Source organism: Anabrus simplex, chromosome 4 (assembly GCF_040414725.1).
Source record: "Anabrus simplex isolate iqAnaSimp1 chromosome 4, ASM4041472v1, whole genome shotgun sequence".
Taxonomy (NCBI): Eukaryota; Metazoa; Arthropoda; class Insecta; order Orthoptera; family Tettigoniidae; genus Anabrus; species Anabrus simplex.
In genome coordinates, this window is record NC_090268.1 from 294,814,759 (window position 1) to 294,839,945 (window position 25,187).

General features: G+C 36.3%; 1 protein-coding gene across 3 annotated transcripts in view; it reads left to right on the top strand.

Annotated features, from left to right (window-relative positions):
* The window catches only part of Liprin-gamma (liprin protein kazrin), a 468,379-nt gene that overhangs the window by 374,165 nt on the left and 69,027 nt on the right, over window positions 1-25,187 (top strand). For 2 of the 3 annotated variants that reach the window (XM_067146080.2, XM_068227244.1), the window contains one exon: window positions 171-336. In XM_067146080.2, the coding sequence (XP_067002181.2) occupies window positions 171-336 (166 nt within the window). The remainder of the gene's footprint in view (window positions 1-170; window positions 337-25,187) is intronic. The other variant, XM_068227243.1, reaches the window with a different exon arrangement.

The following is a 25,187-nucleotide window of genomic DNA, read 5'->3' on the forward strand; positions in this document are numbered from 1 at the left end:
GAAGAGTATAAATCGTACTTTTCTTTCATTTTTTTTAACCATTTATAACAATAATTACTTTTTTCTTCTGATATAGATTTTAATCCTTTTTGTTGTTCTGAAAGTCAGTAGTTACAAACAGCTCATTGAAAGTATATGAATTGGGAACTATTATAGGAATTAAATTTCAGTCCCGGGTCCTGATTTTGCAGACAGCGGGGTTCATGGAGCACTGGTCGTCCTGGAGCCTTCATTTAATGGTGATACGATGGCGACAGCCCTGGGGATCCCACCATCAAAAAATATTATTCGTCGACATCTCAGTACAGAATTGGAAGCCCTGGTCTTGCCAGCAAGGTACGTCATCTTCTGCCAGATGGAGGAGTACCAGGCCGAGGTGGCTCGTGCCGTCAATAATGTGAAGCAGATAACCAGATAAAATAGGCAGAATAGTTTAGTATTGCATAGTCAAATTTATCAAATTGGTGCACAAGAAATTTATATCTTCTTGTACATAGGAATTTTGCCTACATGAGTAATTAAATATAAATTATTTAAGTTTGGTAAATTATGACCAACTTTAACATGTACATTTTCAATTTTCAGCTTTTCAGAGTGATAGAATGTATGAAAATAAGTGTATCCTAATATTTCCAAACCTTCGTTTAAAAGACGTATGTCCTCTTGGAATTCAGTGTACTGCAAAAGACAAGAACCTTTATTTCCCTTCTCTTCCTCTCAGGTATTTCAGGTATTATACCGAAATAAATTTGAGAGTGTTGGAATTTATTCTGATATTTCTTCCCAAAGAAATAAAATATCACCATAGAGCTAATTGTTAATGCTAATGCCTTTATCTTGGAAAGGTGTTGAGACAAGTGAGACAAGTACTATATAGAATTCTCACAAGCATAACCTTCATGCAGATATTTACAATAAATATGCTAATACTTAGAACCATTCCTTCAGCACTTCCTTTGCTAAATAATATTCTCACATTGTCCATGTGTCCTCTCATTCCAATAGAAAGTAGCATTGTTAATATTAAGTTGAGGAGAGTATCTGTTAAGATCACAGGATTTTATTATTTTTAGCAAATAAGTTAAACAAGAGGGGATTATTCACATTCATAGTAGTACAATTTATATCTTTCAGACTAAGGGTATATTCTCTCTACTTGAGTTTGTTCTTAATCTATTCTTTAATTTGAATACTTGGAGTGTACAATTAGGACATGTATGACTGTCCTACATGTACGGTATTCTGAAAGGTAAATGATCTTACCTTGTATTTCTTCTTTTGTTAGTGGCTTAGTGACACAGATAGTTTTTATGGTGATGATGGGATAGGAAGGAAGCGGCCATGGCCTTAAGTAAGGTACAGCCCCAGTATTTACCTGGTGTGAAAATGGGAAACCACGGAAAACCATCTTCAGAGCTGCCGACAGTGGGATTCGAACCCACTATCTCCCAGATGCAAGCTCACTGCTGTGCGCCTCTAACCGCACGGCCAACTCGCGCGGTGTATTTCTTCTAGGAGAGTTATTTTTTCATTGCCAAACGCAGGCGCCCACCAACCCACCCCAGAAACTGAATTTACTTCTATAGCAAAATATTATAAAATACATTCTTCATTCCATCTGCATCAACAGTCTCTATACCATTGGCTGAAATTTATAGCAGAATGGTGCCACTCCCAGAATTCAATACAGATAGGTATACAGTAATTGTGAAACGAGATTTCCACTTCCGGAGGTGCATATGGCCCTGAGGTTCACTTAGCCTACACCAAAAATGAGTACCAGGTTAATTCCTGGGGGCAAAAGCGGCCAGGCGTAGAGCTAACCACTCTACCCCATCATGTGCCGAGGTTAACAATGGTGGAAGCCTTTACCTTCCACTCCTCCAAGGGCCTTCATGGCCTGTACGGAGGTGACTTTGCTTTGCTTTGCTTTGCTTTGCTTTGCTTTGCTTTGCTTTGCTTTGCTTTGCTTTGCTTTGCTTTGCTTTGCGTTGCTTTTATACAGTAATTGTGAATTGTAACAAATTAATTCACCAAAGCTCTTATTAAAATGAAGCTGTGTACAAGCATGGCACACCAATCCCCATTAATTGTCAGGGTAGTTCTTTAGTATATACCCCTGATAATTTACAGCAATTGAATGTCACTATGAGCCATATCTGTATAAACCAATGGATTGTTACTAATGTAAGAGGTATCTCATTAACAGTTGGTAGCATGACTGACAGATGTGTAAGCTACTAACTAATCCATTAAAAACAAAAGAGCATCTAGCTGCACGAATCTGTAGTTGTTTTACCTGCACTGCATGTAGTAAAGTTCTGCCTTATGGTAATGTGAGCATTAGAGCAGTGCATGAACTACCCTAGGTTCTAAATAAAACTTACTTGTATTTTCTTGTCCCTATAGATGAAATGCGGCCAATAGAATAGCAGAGGCGTATGTGCCAAAAGCTAGTTTTGAGAAAGTTTTGCTAAGCATCACACAGAAAATCATACACATTAAAATATTTGATTAAAATATTGTACACTGTTCAGAAATGAACCAGCAGGCATTACTACTGTAAATTATAAAATAAGATTTTACAGTTCCTCTTGACTTTGTCATTAACAGTATGCAGTCTTTTTTCACTCAAACCATGAATGTTCCGAAAAGCTATTGGTCAAACTTTGTAACTTTCAATATGCAATTTGAGAACCATGAAGAATTTCAGACAGCTTCAGACCAAGAACTGTACCATGCAATACGAAATTCAGAAATCGTCCTCATTCTCTTTCACGACTTTGTTCAGCTTCATCATATTTCACATTACTGCCACACGCTTCTGTAGGAAAATATAATTTTATGTCGCATTAAACGTGTGAATAAAGCCATGTTACTTCTTGTGAATTCCTGAAGGAAACATCTAATCCACTGCAAATGCTAGTAAGGTATAAAGTAGAGATACTGAAATATTACACTTGGTAGAATTTTCAGGCATAACAAAGTCGTTAATATGCCAGTACCTGCAAGTACCTGTGGTATTTCACTTTATCATATCAGTTATTTACAAACTGATGGAGAGCAGTAATTTTGCAGATAAGAACATGTTTATATAGAGAAGTTCCTTCTCTATTCTTCACTAATGGAGGTTTCATCTGATAATTCTGGATATTTGTGATGTTTCTTTCCTTTTATATATATATATATATATATATTTTTTTTTTAACATGTTCTTACCTGGTAAGTCACTGCTCTCTCTTATTTTCTGCTTTCTGTTTTCTTTTTAACCTGATCTTTAATTAGATATTGCATCTAATGCAGAATGAATGAGTGAAATATATTAAGAAATATAGTAAGTACCTCCAAATATGTACTGTTAAGTAACTAATCTCTGACTGAGTGAGAAGACTGTATTGTTCAAGATGGAGAAGTTACTCTCAAAGACATTGCTACCACATTATGTTCATACTGCTGCAAGTAGTTACTCGTATGTTGGGAGTGAAGTGAAAGTGCTGCCTCTTCTCCATACGGCCATACGGTATATATTCATTATTTCGAAAAAAGCAATCTTTCTAATTTACTGAACCTTTCAATGTGCTTTATTGTGTCAGAAAGAAAGAGAAAGTATTTCACAGTTGACAAATTTGACTTTCAGATATATAAGTGAAGGGATCTGCCTGGCACATTGCATCCCTTCATTCACCTTCAGATGACTTACGCTAGGTTTAATGATATCTTAATCCACCTCAATGAGAGTACTACAAGGTCTACTTCTAAGTGAATACATTACCTAACGTATGTTAACGAAGCATTTTTGATACTACTAGATATCATTTCACATCCTATCTAAGATAAAGGTATATATTATTTGTTGATGGCCGCCATAGTTAATCTTACCTGAAACCTGATTCTCCTTAGTTTTATAACTTATTGCAGTGCATGTGGAACCTTCTCCTTCGTTTTTGGTAAGTATACAGATACACTCTTTTTGAAGTTTCTGGTGAACAAGGATTGAATTTCACTTGGTTCTATGAGGACTGCTCCTGAATGCCACTATGTACTGTATTTAAACTTGTATATATAGTTATAACTCATTTTATCCCGTTCATGCTTTGAGACTTCAAGAAGATAAAACATTCTCTAGTTAATAATCCGTGAATTGTGAATTTGGAAGTGTAATATATATATATTTGTAGCTGCCATTTTATGAATTCAAAATATCTCAACACTTCTTTGCAAGAATTTTTTCTGAACCAGTTCCTATTACACTCAACTGAAGAAATTTGGGAATGAAACTGAATCACTGAAGTGTCTTCCAGTTCTGATGAAACTAAAATGTTTTAATCACAATAAATGATATTACTTTTAAAGATACTGTATTTGCCAGAGAGACTCCTTTTGTTTTTAATTGGTTGCTGAGATATTTCCTGTTACTTTTGGTCAAGACCTATTTCACACGGGGCTGTACCTGGATTGGGTGCACGTCTCCTTCCTTCCCACACCTGGCCCTTTCTTGTCCCATCATCGCCATGGGTCTTGTCTGTGCGACATAAAGCAAAACCGTAAAAAAACAGTGTCTTCATTGCTAGTACTCTCTGCTTTTCATGGCTTCCTTTTTCCATAGTGCCATAACATAGTTAATAGCTGGTTTGTTCTCAGTCCTTGCTGTTATCAGTAAGAACGACATTGCTGGCTCCACAGCGACAAGACAGGTGATCAGACTTCACCCACTCGAAATATATTGGGTTAATTGTTGGTTTTGAATGTAAACATACTATAAATCATATAACTAAAAATGGGCTGTAGAAACACATGTTACATTTGTACCAAGAAAAAACGATTAGGGGGGGGAGATAATGGTGATGACAATTTTTTTTACTTGTCACTGAAAACTAAGTACAACATTATATCATGTTCCATAGGAATATTGCTCTGTTCATTCTAAATTTAAGAAGCAAGTGATGATCAGTATCTTACTAAGGAAATTCATTGATGAAGAGTAAAGAATATCTTAATCATAAAGAAGTGGCCTAAAGAAGTGGCCATACCAAACTATTATCAGTCATTTGAATGGCTAATTGAAACAGAAAGCATTTGTAATTTATGACAAATTCAGACGGAAAATGCACATTTAAATCATGCCACAGAGACTTTGCATGCCAGTGGTTTATATTCACTACCTCAGTGGACATGTAAAACCACAGCTAGCTTCCTCGATGATGGATCAGTGATAGTGTGTCCAACTCATGATCCCATGTTTGCAGGTGCAATTATGGCTGCGGTAGAGATTTTTGAAGATCAGTCAAAAATCAAAAATGCCGTTGTTGGCTTGTCAAAGATTTTTGGTGGCACACTCAGTCATCCAATAGCATAGAATAAACTCAACCATAACATCTGCTCCAGCAGAATTTCTTTTTCATTGATAGATGGCACAGTCAGAATGGCAAAACTAGTAGGTAGGCTACCAAAATGGCACCACTTCAGAAGGACAACTCCATGGTAATCGAGGCCATATGATTATTATTATTATTATTATTATTATTATTATTATTATTATTATTATTATACATCAGCACAGAGCTAATTATATAAACATATTCATAAAGGATTAATAAAACAAGTCAGTTGGAAATTTAAAATTAGATGATGGGTTTTTGAGAAAGACTGGAAAAATGAATGACTTCCTTAAATTTCTTTCGTAAAGTGAGGTAAGTGTATTTCATATTGTTAAAACAGTAAATGCCAACTGACAGGTGCTTTATTATATGTGCATATCTCATAATCCCGTACATTTTATTATCTGGCAAATACAGCGTTTATTAGGTGATCATTCGTATTATATCTTCTAAATGAAGATGTCAATGATTTGTTCAATTTTATTTTTAAGAATATTAAATTAGAGAGGCCTATGTTCACATTTCAGTTAACACTAAAACACAGCCTAATTTATCTTTGATGTACTTGCACATTCATTTCTTGCTCATTGTTACAAACACTTAATTATTACAGTATTTCTTTAAGACTGGGATAAATAAATTTGCTAATATTCTCTGGGAACAGTATTCCACATCTTTTGAGTACTTTGGGTAACTATATACAAATTAATTTACTCAGTAAAAAAAGAGTGTTGAGATGTTGAGAGTTTTGTCAATGAATGAAACCTGATTAACTTAATCACTTTGCATTTTGATAATAAAATTATATTAATAGAATTTAACATAAAGAGTGGTCTAGATAGGACAAAGATTAGTTCAACATGGCCTAACAATGATAAAGAAAAGTGAATATAAGGTATATGTATTGTAAATTCATTCTAAAATTATTTGAGTTTGGGGATCCTCCAATGTTCAGTTACTTCCTAAGAGTATCAGGAACTATCCTTAGTGAGAGTTTCAGTTCCTTTTCTTAGGTATACTATTAGCCATACAGTACACATTGTTCTCTGTGCCATTGCAAAGTGAGACAGTAGGCCTACAGACCTTGACTTGTCAACCTTAAGTGATACAACATTTCATTAGGCCTATTGTTAATTTTGTAGTAAAATTAATGTGTAATGATGCATATTGTTTATTTTGATGATATATTCTAGAAATTGAAAATATTACAGTAGAGCTCAAACCTCCTAACGTTTGAGCCTTATCCATTTAAATAGCACTGGCCACATAACATTAGAAGGCAGTCTTATGTCCAGGAACAAAGTTGGAAACAAAGGCAAAGAACATGACTTCCAAATATTTTCCCATGATTTTCCGTTTTAATTTCAGATAAATGTTTCTTAACTCCACAGCTACTTTCTTGCAAAAAGTAGCACTAATTAATTCAAGATACCCACAGGACATAGATTCTCCATTATGTAAACAGGCAAAAGTATGTTTGTCTGACTCCCTTTTTCTACCACCCACTCACACACCCAAACACATAGAACTGATGAGCACGATGTCCCAGTTCCTTAATGGAGCTACTACTACTACTACTACTACTACTACTACTACTACTACTACTACTATAGATCTCTGATGCTTGGCAATGAACACAGGAGTGGTGAGAGAGGTATTATAAAATGCTAGGGTAGAATGTACTACAGTGTTCTGGACTTAATCCCTTAATCATTATATTAACTTTACTCACATTAGTATCAGCATCTTAAAAGTATGAAATAAATTAATTCAATGACAGCTGACTCATTACTTGAAAGGGAATATTATGACACTTGAGGAGTGGGATATTTACACAGCTGCAATATCAGTAAGGTATTGTAAACATACGCCTTTTGCCAAGAAGATCAAGACTCATAAAGAATATTTATTTTTGATTGAAATTTTTATTGTGTAAAGTTTAGAACTGAAAGCAATTATGTCACTCAGCAAGCACAATAATAGTGGAATATCCAGTGGATATAGTAGAAAAGTTTGTAAAATGGTATATATTTCAAAAATGAGTGCTTGAAGAAAGTCTTCACACAGTTTAACTTTTCTAAGTGCCAAGACTTAACCACCAAAGCATGTTTGGTAAATGTGTCAACTGTGTCACGTATACAGAGAAGGCAAAATCACAGGGTGCCAAGATTTTTTTTTTCTCACTTCAAAAGCATATAAATGTTCTTAAAATGGTGACAAATTTAGGTGATTTTCAAAAAGATGTTCTGCCATGCACCATTTTTGAATTTTATGATAAAGGCAAATTTCCAACAACCAAGAAATTTACACTTTCACTCAAAGAAAAATTAGCTTACAATGATTCAGTTTCATCCATTTAATGACTACTGAAACAGCTGTGATTCTGGCACAGAAAAACCCATGATGGATAAATATTCTCATGGAACAAAGTGACATAGTTGTGGAAAGGTTGAAATTCCTGCATGCAATGCACACCATCGAGATCAAGTGACACTTGTCATATATTTCACCTAGATGAAACTGTTTGTAATGTAGGACCAGCTAAAACAGGTTTCATTCCTAAGAGCAGGTGGGTGTTTAGGTTCAGAAAGGACTGGAGATTATTTCATGAGAAAATTACATTAGATTCATTTTGAGACTAATTTCTGAACAGATTTTAAAATTATTTAGAGAAAGGCAGCATAATTATATTAGAGAATGCACCATATCATTCTGTTCAATTGAGCAAAATACCTAATGCTTCCACATAAGAAACAAGAAATCATGCAGTGGTTAGAACGCAGAGGCATTCATTTCTTTCCCTCGGAAACAAAACTGGGGCTTTTGCATACAGCTTTCAAAAATAAGTGGGAAAATATACTAACTCATACTACTGACAAATGAAGGGGACATGCAATTATAAGACTCCTGCCTTATCATTGTCAGTATAAGTAATAGAACTTGTCTGAACACAACTGGAAAGGGAAATCACTGAAAAAGCACGACTTTTAAAATTTCAGATGTTGAAAATTTTGTTAATGACTAAATTAATAACGTGACTAGGGAAAACTAGATTGTTTGTGCAAAACAAGCAGAGAATGATTTTATAAAGGAAATAGGTCGACTAGAAATTTTGAACCATTCCAACCCAAACCCCATGGCACTACAGCCCTTGAAGGACCTTGGCCTACCAAACGACCACTGCTCAGCCTGAAGGCCTGCAGATTACGAGGTGTCGTGTGGTCAGCACGACGAATCCTCTCGGCCGTTATTCTTGGCTTTCTAGACCGGGGCCGCTATCTCACCGTCAGATAGCTCCTCAATTCTAATCACGTAGGCTGACTGGACCTCGAACCAGCCCTCAGGTCCAGGTAAAAATCCCTGACCTGGCCAGGAATCAAACCCGGGGCCTCCGGGTAAGAGGCAGGCACGCTACCCCTACACCACGGGGCTGGCTACAAGTGACAGTAATACTGATGATAAAAAGATAGTGATGGTGACGAGGTAAAGACACACTACCGGTCGTGCCCCTGAAATAGGAAATAATGCTTCAAAAGATATTTTTAAACTCTATTATTCATAATACTGTATGTGTTATATATTCATATTGTTGTAGTATATATTTCTATTAAGAGCCTTTTATACAATAGGTACATGTGCTAGTCATTAGCTTCTGAAAAACAGCAATGGGATATTGGAATTATTTTTTTTAGTAACTGTTTCTTTAAACAAAAAAAAAAAAAAAAACAAAAAAAAAAAAAGCTGCCCTCCAGATCAGCTCTGACTCACATGCCAGCTCTGTGATATGACAATGTTGTGCTTGCTATTGGATTTGCGAAACGTCAAGAGGTTTGAGCTGTACTTTGGATATCAAGTTGATATATATACGTGACCAATCTCAGTTTTAAGGTCTTTAAGAATCAAACCATATTATGCCAGCGAGTATAGTTGAATAGCCTTACTCATGGGGGGAGAGTCCATAACAGCAGTCTACCATTGTTTCTACAAGGCTGATACATCAGTGTTGATACAGTATAAATTTGAAATACTCATTACTTTAAAAATAGAATATTATACTACTGTATATTTGTTTAAAGAATAGTGTTATGGAAGAAATATTAGCTGTAATTTAGAATTGAAAAAAAAAAAAAACTGAAATTTTTTTAAACAAATACTCCAATCTTTCATACATCAGTGTAAATAGTGTTTTAAACTAATACTGTACAGTTAGCAGAATCTGAACCACAGAGGGCATATGATGATACATTGCTTAACTTTGTCTATTAGTAAGGCAGTTTCCAACTTGGCAGGTTCGATCCTGGGTCAGTCTGGTGGTATTTGAAAGTGCCCAAATACGTCAGCCTCATGACGGTAGATTTACTGGCATGTAAAAGAGCTCCTGCAGGACTAAATTCTGGCACCTCGGAGTCTCCAAAAACCATAAAAGTAGTTAGTGAGATGTGAAAACCAGCAACATTATTATCAGTAAGGCAGTTTGAATATGCTTCTCCATACACCTTTAGATAGACGAAACTGTTGAACTTTCAGCTGACCTGACTTTTCTGAAAAGAATATCGGTTTGAATCCCACCATCGGCAGCCCTGAAGATGGTTGTCCATTTTCACACTAGGCAAATGCTGCAGCTACTACCTTCCCATCCTTATTTCACTGAAAATTTTTGGTGTGTTAGTGTGACATTAAACCACGAGCTTAAAAAAAAAAGAAAAGTAACTAGATTTTACCATGATCAGGAATGATAATACCTATGAGTAATAAGTCATCATTGCTATTAATATTTCATTTATCATTCATTATTAATCGCACCCATATGTCACTGAGGATAACCACTGATACTGTCATCAAGGAAAATAATGCCTGTGACAGACAAGATATTACTCTAACCATTCCATTTTTTCCTTTACAATATTGCACTGTATTATACCTGTCTTTCACTCAAAGTTGTGATGAAGAGAATTTGTTGCATCACTTTGGACTGATATAAACCCAGTATTTTTTGCTCTATATTATTCATAAAATAAATGAGAATTTCAGGACTGTTTACACTCTCTCGTTGATTTTTATTTAATAGTTAGTTCCCTTAATCCATTATGTGACATTGGGAATGACTTCATAGTTTTAAGGAAATGAGCCATTTAATCTACTATTAGCTACAAAAGGTTGCCAACTCAAATAATTAAGTTGAATTTACATTTTTCTTTCATCCTTTAAACAAGTATTTCTGTATACAAATATCTTGTGCTAATCTCTGATCATTTGTATTTAGTTGATAATAGTTGTGCTTACATCTCAAACGAAATCAGAAAAATATCATCATTTTCAGGGCGGAACTTTTTTAATCAAGTACTGTGGAAAGACTAGAATGGACGAACAGGTTTGAAATAATATCCATTTTATTTTGAAACAGATCCATACGAGAGTTGCAGTGCTTCTTAAAATCATGAGAACTTCAGCCAATTTCTTCTGCCAGTGGTATCAACATGCACAAATTCATGTAATAAAACATTAAGTACACATGCTGATCTTCCTGGCCATATGGATAACCTAAAAGAAATAAACTATTTTAATTGTATAATAATAGCCAAGTCATCTTTTCACCATAAAATTAAGTTTCGGTGGTGTCTCAGTGTGTTAACCGAGTGCTTTCACTATGAAGATAAGTATTTCAGTTTTCATTGGTATTACAACATATATATTATGTGTTTTGTGTACAGTTTCTTTTGTCAGAAGAGAAATGAAATGTGGAGTCCTGTCTATAGGTAGATATGAAATAACTATTAAATATATGAATCGTTAGTCATGAGTCTGTACAAGAACTCTTATTAATATTTATTTTCATAGCTGAATGCAGTATTTCATTGCATGCAATAGTGTGTATGTCTTAATGAGAGGTAATGAATGAATTCTATCAGTCAATTATGATAAATTGTTCACATCAACTGTTGTTGGTATTTTCAGTAGTAAAGTGTTCTAACTCAAAAAATGATCTTTTGCAAAGTTTTTAAGTTAATAGCAATCAAAAAGTACAACCCAAACCTCATAGTTTATGAACATTTTGGCATATTTTCCTTGATTGCTGCAGTCTGGAACTGACAATACCATTTCAAAGTGTCTCATTCTCATATGTCAGTAACATGCCAGTTCTATTTAACTTCACTTTCCTGAATGGAGATGCAGGTGTTACAATAACTCTAGGAAAGAAGAATCCAGAAAAATGATCAATGTACCAAAGCAAAGATGTGATGAACCCACACACAGCTGAGCTCTGATGATATGGATATAGATTCCCTTAGAGAACCTGCGTTATTTGTCCCGAATGAGTAAATTTATAATAACCAATATAATGGGTCCATTATTGGACATTATAAATCCTTAGGCTAACTCATTCCTGTTGTCAGCGTTTCACCCCAGTGTGCTATTTTGGGCTCGTCAGTTGATAAATAACACACCTACCAAGATGCATGGCTAGTGCATACCGTGGAGGCCACTGTGTAGGCTATTTGAAGCTACTGGCAGTCCCAATGCTTTAAGAATACTTGGTGTTTTTGGGAATGATCAATTATATTCTTGTCTTTTCACTGTTATCATCACCACCACTCATTCTTTTTTTTTTTTTTTCCCTTCTTTACATTTTACAATATAAAGTTGCTCTTCCTACATTTTCCTTCCATAGTCTGACTGAATGTAAAAAGTATCTTCATAACCTTTATGAATCCTTATATGTCTACCCCCTAGTCCTATTTTCTGATTCGGGGTCAGGGATGAGATGAGATGAAATTATATGGCTTTATGGCATGTTTTTATAGCCAGATGCTATTCCTCTCTTCACAATTTTAGGCAGAGGAACTAATTTTTTTTTAAAACAGTATTTATCAATACAAAGTCTGTTAATAAAGTTCCCAGACTATCTCTGTTGATGAGAAAGTAACCTTATGTACCTAAGTTTGAACATTATCTCCTTCGAAATGGTCACCTTATGCAGCAATATACCAGTCCCACCATTTCTGCCTCTTCAAATACATGCCATATTTTCCAATATCATCCTTCAGAAGTCCATGGCTACACTCAAGATGTAGAATACTTTCAAAATATGCCCTAATAGGAGAAAAGCACAAAATATACACTATTAAGATAAAACTACTCCAAATATGCTATTGCATAAACAAGATGCATAATTATCTGAAGCCTGCTAATGAATCTGTTACATGATTATCAGTACTTTTCATTTGTATCTTATACTAGCTATATTACCCGGTGCTGCCCAGGCATTTTATTGTTTCCTTTAGGTATTTCATTACCTGTTAATTATGTGTGAAGAGAATTTTTGTAGATTTCATTATTGTGGCGGTGACTGATTAAGAACTATTTTGTAGTTTAGAAGTTATTGTTGTGTTTAATTTGAAGTCGTATAGATTATTTTCTTTCTCGTTAATCAAACTAATCTCGGTAAGTTTGGACATTTTCTGACTCACCACTTTTTGCCATGCCTACGCAGCTGAACTGATTCTTAAACGGCATTCAGAGTTCCCCAATACAATTCAGCGACCACGAAACTATAGATTTGATGCTAATATTGGTCCTGATTGTTCTTGTATGTCATTCCCTCCCTTAGGTTTGCTAGAAGATGTTTTACTTCTCCAGTACCTTTTCAAGATAGTATTTCGTATTTGTTCGGAGTTTGGTTGAGAGTTATTTTGGAAGATATTGTACACACGTACATGTTCAATTTTGGTAATTTTCTCTTTCACATCTTTTACTTTTAGGATTGGTATTATTCGTTTCAAGTGGTTTTTTTCAAGTTTTCTTAATTGAGTCGTTGATTGATTGTTTGCGAACTCTTTTGTAAATTTGTAATGTATTGTTATGTGTATAATTTTATGTTTTAGCTTGAAATTATTTTGTTTTGCCTTAAAGTATTTCCTTGTGGCAGCCCAGATTGTCTGGGAAGTAGTTGATCCTTTCGAACAATAATAAAAATAAGTAATAACGTAAAGAATTTATGAGTCACATTATTCGTGTGATGTACACGATTCTGACTGTCACTGGGACTGCCACCAATCAGCCGAGCAACACCTAAAATTGTGTAAACAACATTAATCTCAGTGAATTTGGACATTTTCTTTATCACCCCTTCTGAATCACAATGCCGATAGGTGCTGAACTTGGAATGAAACGACATCTGGAATGTCGCGATTCATCTCAGTGACCCCAGAAACTATGGATTCGACACTAATATCAGCTGTTTTCCATTATTTTACATGTCACCCCCTCCCCCAGGAGTGTCTTACCCCCACATTATCTTTTCGAGATAGTAGCTCATATCCGTACCGAGTTTGGTTGAGAGCTGTGATGGGGTATGACTTTCAGCTTAAAGGCATCCGGAGTGTCAGTATTCATCCACATGACCCCATAAACTATGGATTTGACAGTAATAATCGTCGTTTTCAATTATTTTTAGTATCGTCCCCTCCACTACGGGTGACTTAACCCCATGTAATTATTTTTCCACATACAGTAGAGTCTCGATTATCCGACCTAAACGGGACCTGGAGAACGTCGGATCACCGAAAATGTCGGATAATACGGAATAACTTTGAAAATGAACCAAAACAAACAGGAAGGCTATACTGTATCACGTACTATGTTTTACGGGACTCTATTTATTGTCTTCTAATTCAATTGTACAGTAGATGCAGTACTCTTTTCTTACTACGCCTGTAGCCAGGTGCAGACGTCTTGGCTTGGGCTGCAAGAGTTTTGATGTCAGCATCTTGAAATTCAGCCCAGTCTAATCACAATTAAAAATCTGATCACCGGTTAATCCTTTAGCAAGAATTATTTCTTGACATTGTCTTTTAAATTTCACAACCTCATCGGATTTAGCTGACAGTTCTTCTCCACAGATATTAAGCTGCCCAATGCCGTACCGTTTTTCCCACCGATCAAGCCACCCAGCAATAGCAGTAAAATCAGGGTCCCTTTATTAAACTCCTTCTGGATATACACCGCCATTTATTGCAGAATGGGGCCAGATATTGACAAGCCCTTTTCCTGGTTTTTAGTGAACCAAAGAAATAGTGCTTCACTTACTTTTTCGTACTCACATTTTTCATTGTTTTTTTTTTTCTTTCTAATTTTCAGTGCATCACTTGTTGCTCTCGTAGAGCACCACTTTTCAATTTATTCCCTCGTATGTTTCCAGTCTCCCACTGTAACACGTCCAACACCATAATCTGAAGCCATTTTTTGGAGAGTTTCCCCTTTGTCCAGTCTCTTTAACCCACTCTACTTGTCTTCCACAGAAACAATCACTTTCTTACGTTTACTCGCCATACTCACAGAGGATATGAAAACTATAACATCCGCACCTAACCAATACTACATTGCAAAATCCTACCGCATGACTGCTAGTGCTTGTCACACAGTCACATCCTCCACACCCCGTGTCCCAGAATTGCATCCACCTAAAGTTCAAATTAAGCCTACCAGTGTCGGATAACACGGAGTGTCGGATAAGCGAAGGTCGGTTGAGCGAGACTCTACTGTAGTAGTCTATAGTAAGTCATGTGTGCGCCAATTTTAGTTGAGAGCTATGCTGGAATATAACATATACACCAATAATATTGGTCATTTTGGACATTTTTTCCACCCCTTCTCAACCTCCATTCTGATTAGGCATGAACTATTACTTAAACGGCATCCAAAGAGTCACTGTGTTAGGGGAGTCCTGCATCCATACTCATTTTTTGTTTGTTTAAAAGCTATGCTGGAACATACATTCATCCATAATCTAGGTTATATTGGATATTTTCTTTTTTACCCCTTTTCACCCCCATGCCAATGCGGGTGAACTTGGACTTAAACAACATCTGGAGTGTCAATATTCATCTCAGCAATACCGAAAACTATGGATTCTACTTTAATATTGGTTGTTTTCTATTATTTTTATACTTCATACCCTTTCCACTCCCGCTCAGAGGTGTGCACACACATAAATCCATAAACTTGGCCATTTTGGACTTTTTCCTGCCCTTCTCACCCCCATGCCGATAGTGATTGAACTTGAACTTAAACGACATGCAGAGTGTCATCTCAGCGACTCCGAAACCCATGGTTTCGACGCTTTTTTCGATTATATTTATATATGCCACTCCCTCCGGATCATAACCCCTAGGGGTGGCTTACCCCCACAGTGCTTTCATTGAGAAAGTTATATGTGTAGCACAATCTCTCCTTGGCCTAGCCTATATTTACTCGCATGCCTACTTCGAACACCTGGCCTGTATTCTACTGCAGAATCCTTGAGCTGACATTGCCATGGTTACGGCTGGTCATTTCTTCATCCAATTCCTAGAGCTGGGTAGTGTGATGCCAATATCTCCAAAACTGTTGGTTTTAGGCCCTTAAAACATGGTTTTCCAGGCCCATAGGGCCTAACCAAGTTTTGTTCTGTGTATCGTGAGGCTTAAAATAAGCTTTGTCTTGTCCTTGTACGACAAATTTAATATTTTGCCTATATTAGCCTATGTTAATGTGCCAAAGGGCCTAAATCTAGGGAATGGAGAGGGCTGTTAAAATTTCTTGTAGATGGGGTTACCCGCAGGGTATACAAAATTCAGTTCAAATTGGTGGAACGGTATGGATTTGTACAAGGCACAGACAGACATTTTGTATATATAGATGTTATGATTATGATCAACCCCTTCCATTTTTCTCTTATGGTCATCACCATCATCATCAATTTCATTTAAAATTATATTTGTTCATTAGAATGAAATAGCAATGGATTATATCAAAATCTAATTCCTGCTAAGAAAAGAGCAGCTATTACTATCAGATGTAATTGTGTAACTAAGGTGATAGTAAATCCATTTTTTTGTTCAAAAATTAAATAAAGTCATTTGTGGAGTCAATATTGTAATATTCTATAAAAATCATGCGAATGTAACATGGAAGAGTAGAGAAATCTTGAAATGTTATTCCTCTGTGTGTACTATATCATGATCTTCTGTAAGCTGTTAAGATGTATTATAATATTGCTAAGAAAAATGTTCTTCCTAATTTCAAGATTGAAATTTTATTCTAATACCTTGTATGCTGCATGTTCTTCAGATGATATTTCAGTTCTGTTGTTTAAAACATTTAAGCACTAATTAGAAAAGAGAAGAAAGGAAGTTTAATAGAATGGCATGTTGATTACATTAGGAGACTTAAGTAGTAAAATAAGTAAAAAGCTGTGGAAATAGTACATAGATCCTAATAATAGGGTAATGGAAAGGGTGGCCAATCAATCTCTAAAAAGTAACGCTTAGCAAATTCTATTATGATGTTATCGTGACTCATGAACTATTCTGGCAACGAAAATATGTATATAAATATAGAAATATTGTTAGAGATATAAATATGTGTAAAAAAAACGAGCAGGCTTCTTGTTGTGATGTTATACCGGTACATATGCTTTGATTACAATAGAGGTCTGTGGCCAAGAATCTGAAAATGTGACATAACTGGATATTAACTCTTTAGTCAAGGTTGAATTATTTTGACACTATTATATCTTCCAGAGCTCATTTTAGAAGCATGACATCACTTATTTCTACCATTATTCATAACCACTAACATCAATAGATATATTCCAAAGCAAATCAAGAAACAATGCTTTATCATATTTAGAAAACTGGTATATACCAGTAATGACCATTCATGATGAGTTATCACTACTTTTGGAGTTTGTTTTTGGAGATGTTCTGAGTAAGAAGTGTTGTATAAACCTGTATTGTATCCTCAGCAACACCTCGAGCTGCTTCAAGTTAAAGTTGTCAGAGTATATTTTCCTTCATTTGCAGAGTAAAAGAAAGGTAGAAATAAGAAATAGGTGTTCCCAAAAATCTTGTATCTAATTGATGAGTGTTATGAAAGTGAAAATATGTTGCAAATTCTGTAATTGTTTCATACATGAGCCAGATATATAAAATACTTTTTTGTTCAATATCTCTTCAGAAATAAGCTCCATACATTACAATTGCATCTTTTACGTTCCTTAATTCTATTTAACTATTTTAGAATTAATTAAGAGCATGAGATTATCAGCAAAATGATCAGAAATTATTTTTTTAAATACTAATATTTTTTTATTAATGCCTGGAAAGGTTTTTTGTAGTGAATATCACACAAGTGTTAAGTCACTTACCTGAAGTAATATTTTTTCTTTAGTTAGTTTTCTACTCTTAAATACTTTAAATATGCAAGTATTGAGACTGAGAAGAAATTTTTAGTGTCTTGTCTAACACAATCTCTCATTATTATTTGGTTTTAAAAGAGGAAGTTCATGGTAAAAGCTTCTCAAAATACAGTCCTCTTGCTCATCTCCAGCATGGACCTACTTCACAGCATATTGTCCCATTAGGAAATCTTCAAATTATTTCTTACCTAAATTCAGAATAGGAGTGCATGTAGTGAAGTTGTATGTTGTATCCGTTGCTTGAAGGGTGTCTTTGATTAAGTTGTCATGTATTATTAAAGAACTGAGTGTATCTTTGGTATATAAAGACACTTCCTGAGTGTTGAAGTAATCTTATTTGCCTCTCCCTTCTACTCCATCTTGCTTCTTCTTTCTCATTTACTTGATATAATGTCCCCTTTCTCGTTGTTCATATAGATCCTCAACCTGTTACTTTTCTCCTTAGGTATTAGACAGTGTAAATATTTTGACTTCGTCCCATGTCCACAGCACACTCCATGAAAGTCTGGGGCCTTCGTAAGAGTACTTCATCATATCTTCAGATCAGAAACGGTAATCATGATTGTTCAGAGTCTCCTTTTTTTGTTTTAATAACTTGTACAGCAAAAATGTAAAAGACTTGCCAAATCTTAAAATCTGGGTTATAAAAGCTGTAATCATGACTAGATTACTATTATACTCTGTGAAAAATTTTACTTGGGCATTTGTGGAATACAAAGGTAGACATGCATGGATCCAGAAGTGGACTTGTCTCACTCATGGCGAAGTGACTGAGCCATGAAATGTTAAAATACTTCATGTAACATAATAAAAGGCTTGTATTGGGCCAAGAAACTTGAGATAGTTGCATGACCTTAGTGCTTGCAGCCCATTTCATTGTTCCTTTCCTTCGTGTTCTTTCAGTTACTTCTAGAAAAATATATAGATAGTAAATGTGCGAACTTCCCATTACTTGCTGTACATTTTTACATATAACACACACTTTTTCATAATCTCATTCTGTATGGGCATTAAGATAAATCATAAATGAGAATATAAAAACAAAATGACTGGTAGTCACTAAACAGATAGGCTCTCAGATAGTGATACTGAAGAATGGGAAAAAAGAAATCATGACTTGAAATAACCAATACCATAAGAAAGAAAGGGAAAAAAAAAAAGGAGCATAAAAGCATTAGCTGTTTTTGTCAAGGTGAAATTATATATATATATATTACAAAATTTAAATGAGAAAATTAACACATCTTGTAACATGTAACATACTACGATGAAATCTAGTCAATTGGTAAACAAAATAATAATAATAATAATTCAGCACAGATCTTCATAGGTCCATAATTATTCAAAAATATTACTCTTCTGATCAATTTTGCTTGCAACTTCTTTCTCTGCTTATAAATTAGCAGACCAGTCTTTGAAAATATTATTCCACTTGGAACAGAAGTCAGTATGAAAATATATTTCCTGGCTAAAGCCCTGAGTGTTGAATACCAGCTCTCATTGCAGCACCAGTATTCCAGAGGATTGTCTGTTGCATGAATATACAATTCCCTCAAAGTAGCGCTGTATTTCTCCTGGTACTGTAGTTTTTTTGTATGCAACAGTGGCATCATATGATATCCACACACAAAAGCCATCCTAAGATTTTGCAGCACTTACGAGTGGTTCAGTGGCTATTATCAGAGCAGGATAATTGTATAAGTAACAAAACTCGAAGTCCAAGATCATGCTGCCATGAGCCACCACTGAACACTCAAAATGACATATAATTAAACTTGCACTGTTAGAAACCCTTTCAATCACATGCAAACAATTTCATGACTGAATATATATAATAACATCATCCCAGGAATGTTTACTGAGACATCTGGGTAGATAGACAATGCAATGCAGAATGAATCGAAGATGTCTTGTGCGATGACATGGCATACATCATGGGTTTTTAAGTGGCAGATCATTCCGGAAATATTTTTGCTATCTTACTTCAGTTCCTTTGAACAAACAACACAACAGATTTTGCTGTGTGGCACCTCTGCAAAATACTCCCATGTCTACAGCTTAAGCTTAGCTGAAGACATCTAAAATATTACCACAGACTTTTACCACAAGAGTCAACAAAGTAACCACATATGTGTAAAATATTTATTACAGAGGTCATGAACTCTTTCACACAAAACCACCTTCAAAGTAAGTCCCTGAGGCAGTGATGCTCTGCTGCCAACATCCGTACTCATTAAAAAAAAATCTTTTTGGTCCATTTTGGTCACTTTCCACACAGCATGTTGCATTCATCTTCACCCCTTAGCCAGTGCAAACCTCCGCCCCTTGAACAGGGTTTTGACTTTCGGAGAAAGGTAATAATTGCCTGGATAAAGATCAGGAGAGTATGGAGGAAGAAGGAGGACATGTATATTATATCACCTGAAGCGACCCGAATGCTGAGGCATTGTTGTGATGGTCTGTCCTTTATCATGGTGAGGCAGGTGATTTCCATGTTGATGACTGCTGTTTGGATTGTGGATGTTAAAAAAAGCACAGTCTCTAGTCATATGTCCACCTTGTCAATCAGTTGTCGCTCTTCACATTGCTCATCAGTTACACTTCTCAGAACAACGTGCTCACACACTTGTTGCATCTTCAAATTCTTGTGGAGAATGGACTGCACAGGACCACGTGAAATGCCTAAATAGTATGCCACGTTATCTATTGGCTGCCTGTGGTCTTGTTTAAACTTTTGACCAACTTTAGCAATCATGTGTACTGTTTTTGCCAATCTAGACCTCCCTGAAAGGCAACTTCAACTCTGAAACACTTGTGCCACTCATGCAGTTGAGTCCATGATAATGTGTCCTCTCCATACACCTGACATATCAAAATCAATGTCTCGGTAAATATCTTACGAAGTGATACACAAAATGTTACGTTTACTCACTGCTTTTTCAGAATTATTTTACCACATAGTTTTCAACAAGCACTGGTGCATCTTCACAGTAGAAAGCTATCAGCTGCATTAACTGGTTGTCAACTATGTCAGTAACACCCTACTCTTATGCAGTCAGAGTCTGTCATATGCAACTGGGACCATACACTATACCCCACAACAGCAAGGTAGAGAAGTTAACTACATAAAAAGGCAAAGCCAGCCAAAGTTTGGTTATTCCCTGATTCAATTAATTAACTAAGTTCACAATCGGTATTAATGTGACTTTGCTGGTGAGACCTAGTGTTTATAGTGCACTATGTCTTCTGGTATGGGCTAGATCAAATCTGTTGCTACCATTGCCCTGTGTCAGTCTCACGTTTGGCATTAATTATATATGAAAGTAACTGAAAAATGAGCGATGCTATTAATGCCATTCTCTCTGCAGCCAGTCTCAGTTATGATGGTGTGAAAATGTCATTCATAGGATCGGTTGGTGAGTGCATTTTAATGACCTTGGGAAACTGATACATACTGTAATAGCAAACTTCCAGTTCAGTGAGGAAAGTAATGGGATACTACCTAATCTCTTTTTAAATAATTGAAATTATTTGGAAATTTAATGAACATTTCTTGGTAAATTATTCCAATCCCTAACTCCCCTTCCTATAAAGTAATATTTGTTGCAATTTGTCCTCTTGAATTCCAACTTTATCTTCATATTGTGATCTATCCTACCTTTACAAACACCACTCAAACTTATTCGTTTACTAATGCCATTCCATGCCATCTTTCCACTGGCAGCTTGGAACATACCACTTAGTCGAGCAGTTCGTCTCCTTTCTTCCAAGTCTTCCCAGCCCACACTTTGCAACATTTTTGTAACGCTACTCTTTTGTCGGAAATCACCCAGAACAAATCAAACTGCTTTCCTTTGGATTTTTTTTTCCAGTTCCCGAATCAAGTAATCATGGTGAGGGTCCCATACACTGGACCATACTCCAGTCGAGGTTCTACCAGAGACTTATATGCCCTCTCCGTTACATTCTTACTATAACCCCTAAATACCCTCATAACCATGCACTGAGAACTGTACCCTTCATTTACAATCCCATTTATGTGATTACCCTAATGAAGATCTTTCCTTATATTAACACATAGGTACTTACAGTGATCCCTGTAAGGAACTTTCCCCCCATCAATGCAGTAATTAAAAATGAGAGGACTTTTCCTATTAGTGAAACTCACAACCTGACTTTTAACCCAGTTTATCATCATACTTTGCCTTTGCTAGCAGGACCTAGTGTTTACAGTGCACTATATCTTCTGGTATAGGCTAGAGCAATTTTGTTACTTTCATAGATCTGTCTCTGTCTTATCCTTGGCTTTGACAATATGAAAGTGACTGAAGTACGAGCGATGCTAGTAATACCAATCCTCATGCAGCCAGTCCCTGTTATGAATGGTGTGAAAATGTCGCTCATAGGGTCGGTTGGTGTATGCATTTCAGTGGGCTTGGCAGACTGATATGTAATAGCAACTTATGGCTCGGTGAGGAAAGCAACGGGAAACTACCTCGCTCCTCATTTCCCTAGTACGCCTCTTCAGTGATGCCTAGGCCATCTATGACAGCTGATGGCAGAGCTGTTGAGGATCCCACCAGCGGAATCGCTTACGGAATGAACATACATACATCATCATACTATTGCCTGCTGTCCATCTCACAACATTGTCAGGGTCTTTTTGCAGTTGCTCACAATCTTGTTACTTATTTATTACTTTATACAGTATAACGTCATCCCCAAAAAGTCTTACCTCTGATTCCACTCTTTTACTCATGTCATTTATATATGTATATAAGAAAACATGAAGGTCCAATAATACTGCCCTTGAGGAATCCCCCTCTTAATGATTACAGTATAAGATAATGCATCACCTATTATAATTCTGCGAGTTCTATTTCTAGAAATATGACCACCCATTCAGTCACTCTTTTGTCTTAGATAGGTCAGTTGTGATGCAGTCCATTTGATCTTTTGAATCTAAGGTATCTGCATATCTGGAATCCTAGAATTTGAGCTTCAGAGGAATAACCTTTCCTAAATATAAACTGCCTTCTATTGAACCAGTTATTAATTTTTCAGACATGTCTAATATAATCAGAAAGAATGCTTTCCCAAAGCTTACATGCAACACTTGTCAAACTCAATGGCTGGTAATTTTCGGGTTTATGTTTGTCACCCTTCCCTTTATACACAGGGGCTACTATAGCAAATCTCCATTCATTTGGCATAGCTCCTTCATGCAAACAGTAATCAAATTAATACTTCAGATATGACACTATATCCCAACCCATTGTCTTTGGTATATCCCCAAAAATCTTATACATTTTGGCTGCTTTTCTAGTTTTCTTTGTTATCATAGGTAAATTTCAATACTTTGTTAGTATTAGTCACCTCCTCTACCTGGACATTATCCTTGTAACCAACAATCTTTACATACTGTTGACTGAATTCTTCTGCCTTCTGTAGATACTAGATACTCACATACTCCCCATACTCATCAATGATTTCTGGAGTGTCCTACTTGGAACCCATTTCTGACTTAACGTACCTATACATACCCTTCCATTTTTCACTAAAATTTGCACAGCTGCCAATTATGCTAGCCATCATGTTATCCTTTTTCAAGTTGCTTTATGTTGCACCGACAGAGATAGGTCTTATGACGACGATGGGACAGGAAAGGGCTAGGAGTAGGAAGGAAGCAGCCGTGGCCTTATTTAAGGTACAGCCCCAGCATTTGCCTGGTGTGAAAATGAGAAACCACAGAAAACCATCTTCAGGGCTACCGACAGTGGGGCTCAAACCCACTATCTCCCAAATACTGGATACTGGCCGCACTTGAGAGACTGCAGCTATCAAGCTCGGTCATGTTATCCTTCATGGTCTTCTTCACTTGATTCAATTTCCTAGTAAGTTCCTTCAATTTATCTTTACTGCCACAAGCACTTCTAACTCTATTTCTTTCAAACATGCACCTTCAGAATATTCTTCCCTCTAGTTGTTTCCATCACTTTCTGATTCAACTGTCCTTCCCAGATTAACTTATTTGCCATTTGTTGGTCCTGCTTCCTGTCATTCGCATTGCCTTCCTAATTGACATCTGGTAAATTGAGATCAGGCATAGATATCAAGGATAATTAAATTGTAAATTGAGATCACCCGCTACAATTATGTTCCTTTCCATATTGTTTCCCACATAGCTGATTATCTTATCAAATAATTCCGAATCAGCATCTACGCCACACTTTCCAGGTCTGTACACATACATACATACATACATACATACATACATACATGTCATGAAAACTATTTGTAACACAGAAGACTCTTTCTCATTTTAAAGAGTTATATTTTGACCCCTCTGCCTCCCTCCTCTTTACAGAAACATTAATATTCATACAGAAATACATGTGAGGAAAGTTTTTTTGTACACAAACACTCTTCGTGTGCTGATATATGCAAGATGTGAATTTAGGTGATATTTGTATTTAACATTTTTAATTACATAAACTTACAGAATACAACTCCAATAGAGACACAGGTGTTAATAACACGATGATGAGAAACATGTATTCAAGGCCTAGAAGAGGACAGCAAACGACTATCTGATGCAAGCACTAGCATCTTTTAGCCTTTTGCTGTGAGCTGAACAGTGTGCACAGAGACTGAGCCAAGAACTCTTGAAAGGGACATCCAATCCTGGGTATTGTGCTACTCTTAGAAAATCTTGGGATCCATCCTGCTCTTCCCACCTCTGCCATGCAGGAAATGTATCTCAGAAAAGTTTTTGGGCATTGAGGACACACACACAGCTACTGAATGTGATTAATTATTTTCTCATTTCATGCATGCTTTATATTTCAAAAAGAAACAGAAACATTCTATACATTAGCTGAGCAGAGTGGCCGCGCATGTTAACGTGCTATGGCTGCGGAGCCAAACTCTGCATTCGGGAGATAAGTGGGTTCGAAACCCACTGTCGGCAGTCCTGAGAAAGGTTTTCTGTGGTTTCCCATTTTGACTTCCAGGCAAATGCTGGGGCAGTTCTCCTATTCATAGGTCACAGCCTATTCCTTCCACCCTCCTTACCCAATTTCATTCACCATCAGGAAAGGTATCTGGCTGTAAAAACATGCCATATAATTTTATCTCACCTAATCCTTCAACCACCGAGCTCGATAGCTGCAGTCACTTAAGTGCGGCCAGTATCCAGTATTCGGGAGATAGTAGGTTCGAACCCCACTGTCGGCAGCCCTGAAAATGGTTTTCCGTGGTTTCCCATTTTCACACCAAGCAAATGCTGTGGCTGTACCTTAATTAAGGCCATGGCCGCTTCCTTCCCACTCCTAGCCCTTTACCGTCCCATCGTCGCCATAAGACCTCTTTGTGTCGGTGCGACGTAAAGCAACTAGCTAAATCCTTCAACCTGTATCAGAAACAGGACTAAAAGGCATACATACATACATACATACATGATTTCTCTCATAAAAACTAAGACCAAATACACGGTGTTTGTGCTGTTTCTGATTCCATTTGTAATGTTTTCTTTCAGTTCCTCCAGTATGTGAGGATTTGTTCGATACACT